This window comes from Coffea arabica, unplaced genomic scaffold (assembly GCF_036785885.1).
Source record: "Coffea arabica cultivar ET-39 unplaced genomic scaffold, Coffea Arabica ET-39 HiFi ptg000046l, whole genome shotgun sequence".
NCBI lineage: Eukaryota > Viridiplantae > Streptophyta > Magnoliopsida > Gentianales > Rubiaceae > Coffea > Coffea arabica.
In genome coordinates this window covers 36,180-54,609 of record NW_027266193.1, presented here as the reverse complement: position 1 = coordinate 54,609, position 18,430 = coordinate 36,180, and the positions used below count along the sequence as shown (strand labels likewise).

The following is an 18,430-nucleotide window of genomic DNA, read 5'->3' as shown; positions in this document are numbered from 1 at the left end:
GTACAAGTGATGCGATTAATAACTGTTGTACCTGTTAAATGGAATTGTTTTCCATACAGGGTTGGAAAACATTCTTTGAGGAACCAGTTATGTTGATTGCATTTGTCTTGCTGGGAAGGAATCTTGAACAAAGAGCTAAGATCAAAGCAACCAGTGACATGACAGGCCTCCTAAGTCTTTTGCCATCTAAAGCTCGTCTTATTGTCAATGGTGATTTGAGTGTAGAAGTTCCATGTAACAGTCTTTCTGTGGGAGATCAGATTATTGTGCTACCTGGAGTAAGTTAATTGTCCTTAAATTATTCTTAAAAATGTCCTGTTTTTCTCCTGTTTTTATGGAGTCAGGGACAAATGCAATTAGGAAGTGGCTTTGCTTTTTATCTTTGTTTCATCATGTTGAAAAATTTACAAGAGGGTGCAAATGTAGGCTATAACCCTCCGTCTGCACTTCTATGGATTGTCCCATTAGAGTATGGGAATGTTAAAACCTTGCTCCTGAATTATGGTGGAAAAGCCTTTCATGTGATCAACATACCTTTTCTCTAATCTTTATCGTTCAACACTGCTTTTTGCATCATATCCTAGGGATTCCTTAGATGTCATCTTAGTGGTTGCAGTTGTGGATTGTAGAATCTGTTGCCTACAGCAGTTATGTGGTCAAGTCTTTGGGAGCAAAGTGGAAATTGTTTTATTTATTATAATGGTGATCAGTGTAGAACCTTACACATAATACTTGGACACAGTCTCCAACAAGTTTTTGGTGATTCATGGGGAGGGTATTGTGAGAAGCTAAACTCCTTACCTCCTGCATTATATCCATTATGGAGAAGGCATCCAATCGCTAGGTTACCGGGCCAATGGCAGTCAGCTCTTATAAGCACTTTTCTGTCCATTCTTTTGTTACTCAGGCTTTTCTTTAACTGCTGCTACCCACAACAGATATGGTGCCCACATGTTATAGTATGTCTCAGAACCTCGTTATGAAACCTTATTTTTTCTGGTTAGGACCGTGTTCCTGCTGATGGGATTGTTAGAGCTGGTAGAAGCACGGTTGATGAGTCAAGTTTCACAGGGGAGCCTTTACCTGTTACAAAAATTACCTGGGGTAAGAATATTATCCTACTTATTTTCACTCATGCTATTTTGTTATCTTTCGTTTTTCTGATAAGCAAGAAAATATTGATTTTTAGAGAAGGATTAAAAGCTTAACTGCTTTGAGGGTTTCTAACATGGTTGTTTATTGAAATAAATGGGGAACTGGATCCTGTTCTATATCTTTCTTGTTTATAGTTACATGGAGAAGTAACTGGTCCTATTAGAAGCTTAACTACTATTAAGAGTCTTGATCTCAAAAGATGGTTGTGTTTTTGGGAAAAATTAGTAAGCAGGACTTCTCTCTCTTATCTGTTGTTGTTTGCAGAAGTAAACCACTAAGCCTGCTTGGTTTACTTTGTAGATTTCTTCCTTGAAAACCATCATGTCCTTATAGGTTATTTTTGTTTGTTATCAGGCTGAAGTTGCTGCAGGAAGTGTTAATCTAAATGGAACACTCACCATTGAAGTGAGAAGACCTGGTGGTGAGACTTCCATGGGTGACATTGTTCGATTGGTCGAAGAAGCTCAGACTAGAGAAGCACCTGTGCAGCAGTTGGCTGACAAGGTCAAGTATCTGTATGTTAAACCTTGCATAATTTGGCGGTAGTATGCAAAAAGTTGGTAGTTAAGAATGAACGGTACCATATATAGGGTTGAGTGAGTGACATGGATTTGTCTCTTAAATTTTGTTTGGTGTCCGTAAGGTTTGAAGTTTCAGGGTTACATGGAAGTTCAGTTAGGCTCTTACTTAATTAGCTCTTTAGAAACTAGTTAGTACTTCAAAATGAGAATTTTTTAAAATGTCTTACCTTCCATGCAGAAGTCTTTTCATTTAGAGGCATTTAGCATCTCTTTCTAACATCTGTATCTTTCCTGACAAAACTATGAAGTGACAGAGGATTGAAGTCTTTCCTGTCCTTTCTAGTTACAGTTTTATTGGAGTATTTATTTACATCTGAAGAAATTGATTCTCTTCTGCAGATTGCTGGGCACTTCACTTATGGGGTAATGGCACTTTCTGCTGCCACTTTTGTATTCTGGAACCTCTTTGGTGCACGGGTCCTGCCAGCTGCTCTTCATCAAGGAAGTCCAGTTTCACTGGCATTGCAGCTTTCTTGTAGTGTTCTGGTATGATATAAATTGACTTATGAACAAGTACATTTATGAATAATATTAGTTATAGATGTCTGTCTCTTAGACCAGAAGGCCTGCATGGGGGCACTTTTGGCATAATTTTCGTTAGGTAAGTATATAATAACACAAATGTTACCCAAACTGCTCTAGGTCTTCTAAAAAAAATTCTTTTTGAAATTCAGAAAGTTCATCTTTGTTCATTTAATGCTATCAAATTTTTTTTTTCTGTTGAAGTTACAAATGCTTGTCTTCAAGTGCAGGTTGTTGCATGTCCCTGTGCACTTGGTTTAGCAACACCTACTGCTGTGCTGGTAATACTTTATAATAGTGAACTGATTAATATGATTAATATGAACTGATGTGCTGGAATTCAGATAATAGTGAACTGATTAATATGATTAATACTTTTGATTTAGATGCATTCAGAGAGTACTGGATTTTTCCTTGCAGGTTGGAACCTCACTTGGCGCTAAAAAGGGCTTGCTTTTTCGTGGTGGAAGTGTTTTGGAAAGATTTTCAGCTGTCGACACAATTGTGTTTGACAAAACTGGGACATTAACACTTGGCAGGCCTGTTGTGACAAAAATTATGACTCAGGGACATGACAAGGATACAAATACAAAGTTGAGTCCGTGAGCTTTTTTGAGTCAATTTCATTTGTGTTTTAAGTCTTAGCCCATTATGTCCCAAATTTAGGCTGGCCAGTTCTCATATATGCAATGGTTTCCTCTTTTCTTATTTCTCCATATGATACAGATTTTACTGCATTTGAGCTAGATGTGATTGTTGAAGAGTTTGTTATATCGTCTATCAGTATCTGAAGGATATTTGGTGACCAATCGCGTCATTGACTTCGTTTTCCAACCAAAACCTCCTCCTCTTCTCTCTCACTATATCATGATGCTAATGAAAATATCTGCCAGAGAAAAATTTGTTGATCGACATAAAGGAAACATTTGCAAGATTACAGATCAATCCTGCAATACTTCATTCATCATAATTTGTTAGCATAACTCGGTGGATATAGGACTATAACTACCATTTATCTGTCTCACCAAACAAGCTCTGAATAATCTACACTAACATCCTATCTCACCTTCTTCTTCATCTTTTTCTTCTTTGGGGAGGAGTAGAAACATTTTTTTTCCTATTAGACAAAATCTATTTGTCATCCCTTGCTTTCTTCTTCTCTTTTCATCAATTTTCTTCTTCATCTCTTTTCATTCCATCAGGTAATGTGCTGGAAACATGATTGTCATTTTTATTGCTTGTAGAGTTTGTATGACTTCTATACTTCTCATTCTGCATAAAGTTTTTATGAATAATGTCTAATTCTTGAAAAGTTTGATCACATGAAAACAGAAGTTTTATCATAAAAGTTTATACCTGCCATTAGTATATATGTTTTTTAGATTGCCTATTGACAATGAGCATAGTTTTTCCACAGACAAGATTCATCTCTTAAATGGTCAGAAGTCGATATCCTGAGGTTAGCTGCTGGAGTTGAGACAAATACAAATCATCCTGTAGGAAAAGCAATTGTGCATGCTGCTCAGGCAGCTAACTGCCCGGTCATGAAGGTAATTTCTTGCTTTTGGCAATCCTGCTATCTATGGAGCCCTGAATTAATTTCGTTTGCGGCATATTTTATGGTCTCCAAATTCATAAACCAACCTCTGGGCACTTAAGATTTTCCTGGGGCATGGAAAATTTTTTTCACACTAGACTATTGGCTGTTCTATTTTTATTAGCATTTACATTCCCAGTTTGTACATCTGGGTAGTTTCTCTTTACAGAGGCACCGAAATACATATATAGGGCCAGCTTTATGCATTGTACGTGACCTGTGTTCTCTTTTCCTGTCTTTAGTTTCTGATTTTCAGAAAATATGGGAACCAATTTTCGGTTATATTTTTTAATATAAAGTCAGATTTGTTCTGTTAGATCTAGTGGAAATCTCCATTTTTATCCCCCATATCATTTGGTCAACAACTTGTTGCACCAACTTCTCAATCCTTTGAAACATTTAGTTATGCAATATTTGCAGGCTGGAGAGGGAACATATATAGAGGAACCTGGATCTGGTGCAGTAGCAATTGTTGAGAATAGAAAGGTGTCGGTTGGTACACTGGATTGGATAAAAAGGTACATGAGGCAGTTATCTTTAGAACTTAATCATTGTGGTAGCTTTATGTGGCAACTATTTGTCTGTTTAAGTTAGATTGAAGTTTTACTTGCATTTTCTTTTCTTGAAGTAAGTTCAATCCTGTGAGTATTTTCTGGTTAATTGCTATCATTGTCTCTAACTGAATGAAGTTCCCTGCCTCTTTCTTTTGTGCTAGGTGAATTATTTTCTTTTGGTTTATATAAATGATCAACTTTAACTCCTTTCATTCTAGGTTAATTGTGGATGAATTAACCATAGATACACAGGACAAGGTATCTAATCCATGTTTTTTGGCTGGTGTTATGCTTTTGGTTAGCAAAATTGGAAAAGAATTTAGTACTACTACATCAGTAGTAGATGAAAACTGTGATGATCCCAGCCGAATTAACCAACCGTCTTCAGTCCCATATTTTAGTGGACTTCTCAAATGCAGCCTGCTAGGGCATTTAGGCTGCTGGGTTGCATGTTTGGGTGGGTCCTGCTCAGCTTAACTAAACAGCTTGACCTGTTTAGAACCAGGCAAGATCCTTACTATCAAAAGAAAATAAGATCTTTAACAAACTAAATGTGGTTGGTTACCAAGATGCCAAATTGGGAAGAGAATTGAGGGTTTATAATGAAAAAAAATATATTTTAAAGTGCACATCGATATTTATTTAGTATGCAATCATCAGAACTTTTTTTGGATAAGAATCAAGTTATCTGAGATTTGAAGTAATTCTTACACAAGACATAAACAGAAGACTTCATGAGGTGCTTATAATGAGAAAAATGCATATTAAAGCGCACATATACCAATGTAATTTAGTATAAAATTGTTAGAAGAGCTTTTCTAGGATGAGAATCGAGTTGTCTGAGATTGGATAATTCTTACAGGTGTGACTTCTTATGCTAAAAAGTTACTTTGTATGGAAATCTATGTGTAATTTATGGAGGGCATTTTGTTGAAAGATGAAGATAATGCAGTTAGACTTGGGCCCAGGTTCAGCTAGGTCTGACTAATATGTCACATATATTGGAACTGAGATGAAATGGTCCATGTTGATAGGCCAAATGGCAGCCCTCCTGAATAACATGAGGGTCAGGCAGTGTGCCCAATGCAGTAAAGGTAAACAATGTCCTAGGGCAGTTGATTTGTGATCATTCTATCCAAACTGATCCAGTCATCCTCCCAATTCTGATTGATTTGACGGTTAAATGTGTTCCCTGTTTTGTTGCTGAAGCTACTTGCAGTACCTTCTCTTATGGGGTCACCCTTAGTATTTGTGAAACCTGGGAAACTAGAGGAAGCCTTTAAAAATCTTTCTTTTCTCAACTCGGAAGAAAAACCAAGTGCAATTGCATTTGCCATGATATTTTCACGTCCACTGCAGGCATGGAGTTGATGAAAGTCCACTTCAGGAACTTGAGGAGACTAAGAATCAGTCTGCTGTCTATGTGGGAATAGATGATGATCTTGCTGGCATTATTTATGTCGAGGATGAAATCAGAGAAGATGCTAACCATGTTGTTGAATCATTGTCCAAACAAGGAATAAGCACTTATCTGTTATCGGGGGACAAGAAGAATGCTGCAGAGTATGTTGCATCTGTTGTTGGAATCCCTAAGGACAAAGTAAGCTACTCATTTTTTGTCTTTGTTCTGGACTATGATGATGGGATTGGACTGTCAAGTTTTTTTCTTGAAGATCAACTGATTCTTACATTGAGTTACTTGAGGAACATATCCATTGTGCTCTGAGAGAGACTAAAGATAGGGGGTTAGTGATGAAAAAACCTGCCAGACCAGCTTATTACAAAGTGTATACCTAAAGCTGCAAGTCGTATCATTTCAAGGAGATTTTTTATCCCAATACCCATCCTTGTATTTTAACGTGTGACTTATTCAATCACTCTCTAACCTCTTCTCAAAAGAGTTGGATGAATTTTCTGTAGTTGCTTGTGTACACGGAGCTGCACCAAACAAGTTTATGAGCTTTGCAAGTTTTGCATCCATATAATCAAAATCTGAGATATTTTTATGGTCTGGTGGATGACAGGTTTTATATGGAGTCAAACCAGAGCAGAAAAAGAAGTTTATAAGTGAACTTCAGAAGGAGCACATTGTGGCTATGGTTGGCGATGGAATTAATGATGCTGCTGCTTTGGCATCAGCACATGTAGGAGTTGCCATTGGTGGAGGTGTTGGAGCTGCTAGTGAGGTGTCTTCTGTTGTGCTGATGCACAACAGGTTGTCCCAGGTACGTCTAACAATTCTAATCTGCAAATCTATGAAAACTGTTTTCCTTTGCATTCCCTTCTTGTCTAGGTAAAAGAGGGATAATGGCACAGGTACCTTTCTGGATTTTTTTTTTTTGTTTTGTTTTGGTGTGCAAATTTTTTATTCTTGCATGTTAAAAGTAATCAAAATTTTTGCAAAACCCATGTTTGTTTTCTGAACTGATAGGACTCCTTCCACATTTCTATGACGGAGTGCTATGAAATTTCATCTCCAATGATTCCCAAAGCTATGTTGCCAGGATTCTGAAAAAAGCATGGATCTTGAAGCAACTGTAGGCCCTAGTATCACCATGAAAGTTTGCAGCCTTAAATGACTTAATGAACGTAGCTTCTGCACACATGCAAAAACTGGAACAATTTACATGAAATGGGATGATTGCTGATTGCTTTATAATTGGCAGGCAGCAAATTACAGCTTCTCTTAAATCCCATGTTCTGTCACCATCCATATTGAATTCAAAAATTGAATATAATAAAGTTTGGGATAGATGGAAAATTTTACTTGTACAAATAAGAAAAACCATCTGAATCATGCATTCAACCCCAACCTGATAAAAAACTTAGATGAAAAACAGACAATGCTGTTTCAATTTTTCCTTTTTAAGACATGGGAATTGAGGATTAAATTATGAGAAAATCCACATCAATATACAAAATGATACTTTTGACTTTTAATTAGGACTAGCATAAAGTAGATGGAATTCAATTTCCGATGGAGCAAGAGACAAATCTCAAGCAATCAGATTACCTGCATAAAGCCAACTTCGTCATTCTTCTGCATCTTTTCTATCTGAATACATGTTACTGTACTGAATGGATATATTTAATTTTTCTGTTTGATTTTTCCAATCTTATGCCTGGTGCAATAAGAAAACGAACGACTTCATGGGGGACCTAGAGAATATATTATCCTGTAAATGAATTAAGATTGGTACACAATCTACTAAATCTTCATATTGTAGACAAGTAAGTCCTGCTACACTTGCATGATCACTGCTTCAAGATTTCTAGTAATTAATTGTGACTCTACTTGTGTCATTTCTTCATCATGTGCACTACTTCAATAACTGGTATGACCTTGTCATTGCAGTTACTTGATGCACTGGAACTAAGCAGGCTAACCATGAAAACTGTGAAGCAAAACCTTTGGTGGGCTTTTGCATACAATATTGTAAGTTCATTTTAATTGCAATTCATCAATATTTGAAGTTGATATTAGGCATCAAGGTTCTAAGACTTGAATTGCTGTCATTGTTTAATTAACTATTATCACCTTTTCTGTTGGCCTGTTTTCTCAACCTACCAAAACCAAGGTGCTATTGCTAAATAAAGCAAATATAATTCCTAAACCGCAGTTTAAATGTCTGGATATTTTTTGCAGAAATCGATCAGTTACCGTTATTGATTATGATATGACAACTCTTCATGTTTCCCCTTTTCAATTGATGAGTAGAAATTTTTCTTAAATTATTCTCGAGTTTTTCGACAAATCAGTGCAGCCATCTATTTCTGACTACTTGAAGGATTTTGCACTCATCAACATTGTGCTATTCGATATTTGCTAATTTACTTCGGGGAATTATTAATATTCTATACCATCTAGTGGATGAATAGTTTGTGACTTAATGATTTATTTGGTGAATGAATAATTCTGACTTACATTGAACCTCTGTGAAGTTTGATTTTTTCCGCCATTGGCTAAAGGAACGGGGTTATTCATAAAAGAATTTCTTGGGTTAATAATAGCTAATGAATTTTAGGGAGGATTGGATGTGAGTTGCACACCTGTTTGGTTTTCACCTTCTTGTCGAGAAGGTGATGCCTGTTTTTATTTTTATCTTTTAGTTTTGTTTTCTTTTGAAACTGTCAGTCTAGATCCATTCCAACATGTTAACCTTCTACAGTTCATGGTTATCCTTCAACATTTTCTTCCTTTCTTCCCCAAAACTGGTCTGGGGGATCTTACTTTGATGTCACCCCACTACAAGCTTATTTGCTTTTTCTTCTCTTCTCTTACAGTTTGGAATTCCTATAGCCGCTGGAGCATTGTTGCCAGTTACCGGAACTATGCTTACTCCATCAATTGCTGGTGCCCTCATGGGCTTGAGCTCTATTGGGGTAATGACAAATTCACTGCTTTTGAGATTCAAGTATTCGTCAAGAGAGAAAGAAATCGGTGGACCATCAGTACGGATTGATATCCCTCTTGATGCTGATAGAGTGCTGGACCAAGACAAAAAGTTGAAAGACCCTTTTGTATCCACTCGATGATGAGAACTGCAAACATGGGAAGTGAATTGGTTCTTGTGGACATTGCAGAGCCCTGTCAATTTCACTGACATGCCTTCTTAGTTGGAAGTTAGTTGGAGATGATCAATGTTCATGAGGATGTGTTGGCATTGGGGTTGCAAAGTACTGGGTTGGTGCACGAAATTATGCAACAAGACAGCAGTGAAGAAGGAAAAGCATGACCTAGGGATGTGCTATCAGACATCGCGGCTGGATGAGCCAAAAGGTGGCTAAAGCATGAAGCACATGACGAGGGAATACTGAGCTACGAGGATCATTGCTGCATCAATTAGGCATGAATTGGTATCGAGTAGTTTTTTGTTCTATTGCACGTCCAAGGATATCAAATTTGGTGGTTCTGGTAAGAAAATGATGCGTGAATGGGTACCCCACTCGTGACAATGCTAATTGAATGCTAGAAATATAATCAAGTATTCTTTCGCTTGGGGAATCATCACGAGTAGTTCGACAAAAGAGCAACGTACGTATTAAGACTCTCGTCCATAATTAATCCGACGTATTGGGAATGTCGTCCGTCATTAATCCAGTTGAAGAGTCTCAAGGACCTGGGAATACGTCAAATGAAATAGTGGATTCAATTGTTGGGTGAAACTTGACAAAAGCAAAGGCATGATAAAATGTCCGCGTGCTCTCAATACGTTATTGGTTGAGATGTTAGATCTCAACCTCCCAGAAAAGTATCCAAACGAAATGGCTTGGGTCGTGGTTTCACTGGTGGTTTTCAGCGCTTACGTCAATGGATGCCTATGCGCATAAATAGTAATACAAAATCAGAGAGTTCGAGACAAACAAGAAGTGGGGAAATTTAAAGTTTATGCAGGCAACAAAGCCAATCACCCAGGAATCAGGTGAAATCGGGCAATCAATATCAGTAGCAATATTTTCATTAGCACAACTAAATATGCATGTGTCGAAGATTCATATGATGTACATTAAGCAATCCCAATGTTACACAATAAGCGAGCAGCTTTTCCACATTAGTGAAATATCATCAAATTCACATAGCTCCAGTGACAGCTACGGTATGTTCAATCTGTGTGACTCCTGAAGGTATGGAGACTACAACGGGAATGGGAGTTCAAGTCATAAAATTAATTGCAAAATTTCGCGGTAACTGTATCAGAACACCAAAATTATCTGATGCAGAAGTTCAGCCCCAACCCAGCAGACAGCATGCAAAATTCTTCACGTTTAAGGATCAAGCTCCCTCAAATGATAAATGCACCATCCCTCACCGAACTTCTAACAAATCAACCGGCCTGGCCAAAGTATTGGTGCCATATTGATCTAGGTAAGATTTTTTTCAGAGTGCAGCCCGTATCAAGAAACTTCACACCATGTAAGTCATGCCAACCTGTATCAAATGTGAATGTGGCACGCTCAAGTTTGCAATCCCCCTCCTGCAGTTTTTTCTCAAGAAAGCATAAAAGTAATTTATGACCAGCTTCTTTATGAACCAGGAATCTTTCCTTGCCCTAATATCTCCATGACCAAGAAGATAAACAACCCCAGATTCTTTGGCTTTGCGTATGAATGACAGCTCCTTCTCAAGACTCTGTTCAGCGTCAGACAAAGTTGGACTAGAAGAAGACTCAGGCTTGACCTCTTCTGACGTGCTTGCTTGCGCACTAGACTTGCTTGCATCCCTGAACTCAGTCAAGAGAGGAACACCAAGTGAATAGACACTTCCATTTGGAGCTATAAGAACCCTTGAGAAAGAGTGCTCTTCTTCAGAATCTGAATCACCATCATCGCCATCACTCTCTAACGACCGTTCCTGAGCTTCCCGACGAATAAATTTTTCAATACTTTCAATTAGCAGCTGCTCAAATGTCTGGTGATTTTCTTTCCGAACATCTTTGTAGCCATATCTGTTCATAACACAATAGAGAGATGAGGAAGGAAGGGGAAAAAGGAAACAAAAGAATTTTTGTGCAAATACATGAGGAAACACACACATTGCAGATATTTCAAGACACTAGTGACACTAATGTTGGCTATTGACACTAATGACTTTATATGCATATGACACTAATGACTGGTTTTCCATAACAAGAGTAACCTATGCCTATGCTGGCTATTGATCAAACGTGACTTTATACGCATATGACACTAATGACTGGTTTTCCATAACAAGAGTAACCTATCCCTATGCTGGCTATTGATCAAACATTGTAAACTGCCGAGGTTGGATGGTAGGGTAAAGGGACTAAATTTTCTTCTTTCAATGGACGCGGAGCAATGGGAAGTCTAATGAAGTCAAGGTACAAAACCCAGAAAACTTCAATAGATAAACCACAGGACCATCAAGAAATCTGGAAGGTTCCAGTTTATTAGCAATATACAGATTTCTGGTCCCACAAAACACCCTAAGAAACCTCCAATCATGTCCCAAGAAAAAAAGAGAAGGAAAATAGAAGTGCAACATAGAATAACTAGATTTTGCATACAAACAGTAATTACTTGCCATCTATGTAATCTTTTGCAGAGAGACTCATTTTGAAGAAAGCATTGAAAAATGTTTTCCCCAAAAGAAAGAGAACAAAACTAAAAAAGCGAGAGAGTAAAATTCCTAAACATATCACCAACGTCCCAACATCCAAAATAATCCACTATTACTACTCCTTTCACCTCAAAAAGGACAGCAACAGGAGTGAGAGACATGTATGTAGGACCAAGTATTACCCTAGGGAAAAAAAACAGCTATCTGATCTTAAACCCCATTTATATTTGAAATTCATCCCTAAATGTGATAGTTAATTTTATTTTTTTTGAAATTTAAATTTGGAGAAAGATTTCACGCAAAATCTATCTCAAATATTTTATATGATGCTATTGTAAGTTTAGAGCACATTTTATAAATGAAGATGAGCGAATATCTCAAAATACAAACATGACATTTATAATAGATTCAAACTTTGTTAAATTGAAGACCTAAATCATCAATCAAACTCACACAATACTATGGATTCAAAGCACATTGTACCCAATCCTTTAATAAAATGGACATAGTAGTGTTTGAACTTGTCATTGGTATATTTCAAGTTGGACAAGGATCCTAGAACTCAGGAATCAACGTCATATTCAACTTCCAGGCCATATTCATTAGAACGTTTTCAATACAAATTAGAGCCCATAATGAAATTGGTTTAACTGGCCAGGACCAAAAATGGCGCATAATTAGCACACTCAAGCTCTATTATAATATGTAAGTGTTCCATACACTAATGCTTATTACTTTTATAACCTGTAGCATCACAGATGTGTTGTTGGACAATGCAAGTTAAACAAGATCAAGGAGAAAGGAATTTCCTCTGAACAATCAAAGGAATAAATGTGGCTCTGAAGAACCACATGGCAGAAGAGAAGACATTGAGTATACGAGCTGTGCATGGGCCTCTATCCATACAAAAGAAAAACGAGTCAATGAATCTAAACCTAACCTTAGAACTGAACAAAAAATGAGGCAAGCAACTAGCTTTGCAATATGATAAAATATGAAATACTGACCGGGCAACACAGCGGAATATGTGGAAGCTTTTAGGGCAGACTCGACGGAACAGAAATCTTTCACTTTGGGGAACTACAGGAACCGGAACATACTTTATGCACACAAAGATGATCATGGAATGCACAGCAGGAAGTGTGGTGAGGAAATGTCCAAATATTGCTGGTATGCCCTTTGCCAGCTCATTGTAAAGCAAACCAATACCAGGAGCCCGGACAGTTCCAAGGTTAGGACCCAGTTGCCGCAACAAATCCATTGACATCTTCTGCTTGACCTCAGTTTCATACTTCAGTTTGCTCCCATAATTCCAGATGTACATTATTAAGAAGATGACAATTGCAAACAATAATATGATCCAACTTCCGTCACCCACACTCCATAAAACTGATGAAAAAAATGTCAATTCCAATCCCAAAAAGATACAAGCAAAGCTCAGCACAATGATGATGTTTATCTGCCAAATCAGAAGCATAACAAGGGTAACTAGAATTGTAGTCATCATCATCACTCCTAGCTCAGCAATGCCTGAAAAGTAGAATCAGCAATAGATAAGATAAAAGCCAGGCTAAAAACCATTTGGCATAGCAATTTACAGAAAAAATTAAGAGTTTCTACTTCTGTTTCTTCAGTTTTCTCCTCTTGAGCAGGGGGTGAGGTCTCTGCAGAATATGGTGTGCTAAAATGATTTATAATAGGGGATCCATTATTTCAAATTGAAGTACAATTCTCAACAGAAACTCGCATAGAGCAAACCTTATTTGTTTATGCATTACTGAAAATGAATTTGGGGACAAAACAAGGAATGATCAGATGGAAGTTAATAGTTATAAAACATATAGGACAAGAACCAAATTTAAGAATAAAAGAACCTTCACTATTCTACTACTCCTTCCATCCTGTCCAGCTTTCTTGATGCATTTAGTGATTCCAACTTAGTATGTACACTTTAAGAATTTTAAAGTGGTGGGTTTCGTTTTCGAAGTTTGCCCATGACAATAGCATATTAAAATGCCTTTAGCATAGAATTTGACTCCATCATATGTGGGATCTACTGATTTGATGTTTGTCATCCATATAACTCCAACTGAACACGATGCATAAGACATACAAGTGATCTTGTGGGTGGCATCAGTTGGTATGTGCGTATAGTGGAGATCAGGTCTAGTTAACAAGAGTTGATGTGTCAACAAATAAATTCTACACAAATTGAAAGACTGAAGGATATAGATCAGAAAGTTGTAGTGAACTTTATTCACATTTTTTTGGTAGCAACGAAGTGGACAACCCAAAACAAAAGGCATGACAATATCCATGCAAGGAAGGGAGTATATTAGACATGGCCAGACATTATTCATCAAGAAAATCCTACAGTGAGACTGCTGAAACCCCTCTTGTACATGGAAGCAAAAGCACATCAGCCAAAAAATTTTTTCATTCCTTTATCACTCCTCACTTTTTCAGATAGCAACATCATATGCACAAAATCTTCATCAGAAAAGATTGGGGGAGGGGGGGATTCAAACACACAAGCACAGAAAATCAATCCAGAAGGAAAAAAAAAAGACAAGCATTACCATATGCATTTCCGATCTCATAAATACTTGAGATCTTGCAGACCAGCACCAATGAGAAAAACAGGAGGAACCAGTTCATAACTGGGATATAAATCTGGCCCATGAATTTTCGAGATGTATGAACAATTTTCAGGCGAGGAAAACAACCAAGTGCTGTTGATTGCTTGATACAAGAGAAAGTCGCTGTTGTCATTGTCCTACTGGCAATCAATGCAGCAATATTAGAAATGAGCAAAACTGGCCAGAAAGCCCCACCTGCAGTTTAAGTGAATATCTTTCAACCATTAAATACTTGCAATTGTTTGGCAAAAGGTGGATCTCTGAAACTGAAAGAAACAAATGATGTATTTACTTGGATGACTTAAACAAAAATCATTATTTACTTGGAACAGATGAGAAGAAAGCTTGTGTAGTATCATCATGATTCTCCATAAGGTAGGCAGCTTGACCCAGGTAACCCAAAAGAAGGCAAGGCAGTACAACAAACACAAAAGTGAGCTGCAAACAAATTCCTTCAGGTTTTAGCAACAAAAAGTTTTCAGAGAACTCAAACAAAATTGGAAAGAAGACAGTGGATTTTTCAAAGAGAAAAAAAAAATGCACATAACGCACACACAAAGTGGGGTACAGCACAAATAATAGCTATTTTTTTACCTGAACTGATCTAACAGAGAAGTAGCACAGATCCGCAAACATTGCCTCTGAACCTGTTACAGTCATAACCACATGTAGTAAAGGTCAACTTCTTATTCCCCTTTTCAGAGCTATACAACCCACAGAGATAATAAGTTTTACAATCTTATCAAAGCTAGTAAGTTGCTACAAGAAGCATGGGTCTCATTGAAACTACACGTATCCGACAAGTTTAGAAGATCTACCATTCTGCATCAAAGCTAGTAAGTTGCTACAAGGATCACAGGTTTCATTTAAACGTACGCATATGCAACAAATTTAGAAGACATACCCGTTTATGAAACAAAAAACAAGGCATACCATGGCCCACGAATGACAAAGCTAAAGTTGAGAATCTCAATCATTAACTTAATTATCAGGTAATTACCAAAAAACTTACCTGTGACACAAAGAAGACAGCCTCCGAGAGAATACCATGCCTTAGTCGAGTTACGTTTGAAGAAATAATAGATGTGAATTGGGTTGAATGCCCTCAGAACATGTGTATCATACTTCAAAAGGTTGTAGATGCCAATACCCGCAAGAGAACAAAACCATACGAACAAGGTAGGACCAACGACAATCCCAACTTTACTTGTACCATACTTCTGAACACTGAACAGAATTACAAGAAATGCGACAGAGATCATCACCACTTCATCTGCAGTAATAAAGATAATTAAAACTTAAAAAGCTGATTAAAGTGGAAAACTATATATATAGCAAGCAATTATTTAGTACAAGCAGGAGACGACACTAGTTAAGGGGAAGTGAAATTCTGGAACCATGCATCCACCCAAGCAATATTACGCTAAGCTTGAAAATGAAATGAAGAAACTGTTTGCTTGTGCTAAAACCACTAAATCTAGAAAATCAAGTGCAACCAGATTATTAGTGTTTTTTGTGATAAATCAACAACAATCAGTATTGTTCGTTAATAGAAAGCCAACCCGCTCAAAGTTTTGGTGATTTTTTGATAAAGATAAATGGATTTCCTTTTCCAGTGATCAATGCTTGAAATCCAAATATCCAAGGGTAAATAGCCTACAAATAGTTATTTCATCAATGTATTGACCATCTTACCTTGCTTTATCCCAGAAACACCGACCTTCAAGCCACCAACAGCAGACATTACTGCAACAACAGAAATTCAGACTGGCACTGCTCCAATACAAATACAAATAAATTTTCTGGAAGAAAAACTGCAAAACATATTCTTATCGACCACTGAAGCATATCCAAAATAAGAATGAAGGACAAGTAGTACCTGACATTGCAGGTGTAACAACACCATCAGCTATCACCATAGAAGTACCAGCAAGCACTAACATCAGAAGAAGCTTTTTCAGAGTCAAAGAAGTTTCAAGCCTCTCCTTTATTTTCAGTGACCTCTCAAGTTCAGCAGATGGCACCTTCAGCCTGAAGCTTGATATACGAGCATCTGAAGGAAGCTGATTTGGAAGAAGACTAACCTTAGCATGCCTACATATCAATGAGTACAATGCAAATGTACCACCTGCATAGTTAGACCACGTAAAACAACTCATCTATGCAATCCAGAGCAAACCATTGACAAGTTTCTGCACAAAATGTTGTGTAATAATTGTTCAACTACCTTCACCATCGTCATTGGCCCAGAGAACAATAAGGACATACTTGATCAGTGGGACCAGGATCAAGGTGTACAATACCAGAGAAAGTGCACCAAGAACATCTTCATTTCCATTGACAGGGGCCTTGCTGAACATTACGCTGAAGGTGTATAATGGGCTTGTCCCCACATCACCAAAAACAATACCCAGTGTCTGAAAGGCCAGCAAAAATTTCCTGCCCACAGTGATATCCTGCGATTATAATTTCGAATCAAGACACCAACTTCTTAATGAAATTTAACAAGAAGAAATATCCTCTTCTATCACACCATTCAAGAGCATGTAGTTTTCCTTAATACAGTAAGAAACCAAAATACATCCAGAACTTCTCTGTTATAACTGATTCCACTTTTCTCTCTCTTCCTATGTGGAGGCGTATGAACACGAAACAAGAAGAAAGGGCAAAAAAAGAAAAAAAAAATCATTTCTGTCTATTTAAACTCTCAACATGTGATAAGTTTCATTTCCATAAAAGTCAAAAGGCTTGTCCATCAGATTATGTGTATGATACCATTTCCATCTCAGTAGAACTAGTTCCTGAGTTATAAGGACAGAGAGCATTGGGGTGATTTTGACTGCAACTAACCAAAAAAATTAAGCCAACTGAAATCAATCTAATTTCTGCTGAAGCAAAAGTCCTCATCTCAAGCTCCTTTTTTTATCCAAAAAGGAAAAAAAAAAAAAAAAAAAAACTCACCAACATGAGGACATCGCCAATTGTTTCATCAAGCAACCAAGGTCAATACGACTATCGCTAATAGTTTCCTCACAAAGAAACTTTAATAACCGACCCTCCTCAATTATTATCTTCCATTTCCACCTCGCACATTCAGTGAAAACATTTAAACACTTGATAGCGCATAAAAAACCGAAACAAATAATAATAGTAGTAAAACCAATCAGCAAACTGAGAAGCATGGTAACGAAAAAAAAAAAAAGGCTAAATAATCAAATTTTTAAAAAAAAATTGAAACGAAATACCTCAAAATCATTTCTGTGAGCGCCAGGTACTTCAAGAGCTTCAACGTCAAAGGAATCAATCCTCGGCCCGGTCCGAATCAACCGCTGCTCGGCATTATCATTATCATCGTCGTCGGAGTCCATCGTGCCATTGCGTGGCGACAATAAGCCATCAGCATCGTCATTTTCATCGTCGCCTTCGCCATATCCGATCGCCGATGCCTCCTCGTCGTCCTCCTCGTCCTGAAACACCCACCGCGACTCCGAATCCATCGACGATAATAGCCCTCCGTTCTCTCTCTCCGATCCCTCCATTGAATTAATCCGATGCCGAATTTACCCCAACCTACTCGAATACGATTTTATACACCATTACATCGCAATATACGAAAAGCACACTTACTTGAGGCGCATTCCTAGGTGTATTCAAAACAAAAGTGTGCTTAAATTAAACAATTAATAGTAGTAGCAGTAGTAAAATGGAGACCTGGGGGAAGAAGCAGGGGATTTTTTTTCCGCGGATTTTATTCGTAAAATTTTGATTGTGCTCTGGATCTTGTGTGTGATATATATAGAGAAGCACTAAAAGGAAAGGTGACAGGGCGGGGATTGACAAATCTCCGGGCGAGGGATGACGTTTCAACGACTTTGATTAACGGCTGGAGTGGGAGAGTTGGAGGCAGAACCGGGGCGGGGGAGGTCCGAACCGGATCTGAGGAATTTGGGGGCAGTTCCGGTCTGGTGCGGACCAGCTGGGGGATTAAATCCTCGCCACGTGCCCCGTTGGGGGATGGGGATTCTTAATTACTCCTACCAGTATTTTGATTTTTGTTGGCGATTTGGGTGGACCCCCGCCTATACATCTTCTTAACTTTTCTTTTCTTTTTTTATTTTGATAAGATGCTTTTTTATATTCTAAACTGTTGTTTAATGATTAATTAATTAAAGAGTAAATCCCGCGTTGTTGAATTCTGCGGGTTTTTTTTTCTCTTTACTCATGGAAAGCCATGGCTCCGTAGATGTGGAAAGGGGAACACAAATGCACAATTTTCACATTTTGTTAAATATCTGTATTTTTTT

At 37.7% G+C, this 18,430-nt stretch overlaps 1 protein-coding gene and 1 pseudogene across 4 annotated transcripts; one reads left to right on the top strand and one right to left on the bottom strand.

The window, feature by feature from the left end:
- The first annotated feature begins 17 nt into the window (after positions 1 to 17).
- On the top strand, positions 18 to 9,414 carry LOC140032768 (copper-transporting ATPase PAA1, chloroplastic-like; annotated as a pseudogene).
- Positions 9,415 to 9,852: 438 nt separating this feature from the next.
- LOC113731675 (potassium transporter 7) lies at positions 9,853 to 18,171 on the bottom strand. 4 transcript variants are annotated; one of them, XM_072073520.1, is made up of 12 exons: positions 17,838 to 18,171; positions 17,372 to 17,696; positions 17,088 to 17,197; positions 16,354 to 16,565; positions 16,006 to 16,254; positions 15,822 to 15,872; positions 15,139 to 15,399; positions 14,721 to 14,773; positions 14,450 to 14,564; positions 14,067 to 14,321; positions 12,495 to 13,017; positions 9,853 to 10,855 (listed from the first exon to the last, which is right to left on the bottom strand). In XM_072073520.1, the coding sequence occupies exons 2-12, from the start codon at positions 17,663 to 17,665 to the stop codon at positions 10,315 to 10,317; spliced, it is 2,664 nt and encodes an 887-aa protein (XP_071929621.1). In that variant the 5' UTR covers positions 17,666 to 17,696; positions 17,838 to 18,171; the 3' UTR covers positions 9,853 to 10,314. The 4 variants fall into 4 exon arrangements, with proteins under 4 accessions (XP_071929621.1, XP_027112854.2, XP_071929622.1 ...); XM_027257053.2 differs by lacking the exon at positions 17,088 to 17,197 and having other exon boundaries at positions 16,354 to 16,582; positions 17,838 to 18,170; XM_072073521.1 differs by lacking the exon at positions 17,088 to 17,197 and having other exon boundaries at positions 17,838 to 18,169.
- Between the last annotated feature and the right edge of the window lie 259 nt (positions 18,172 to 18,430).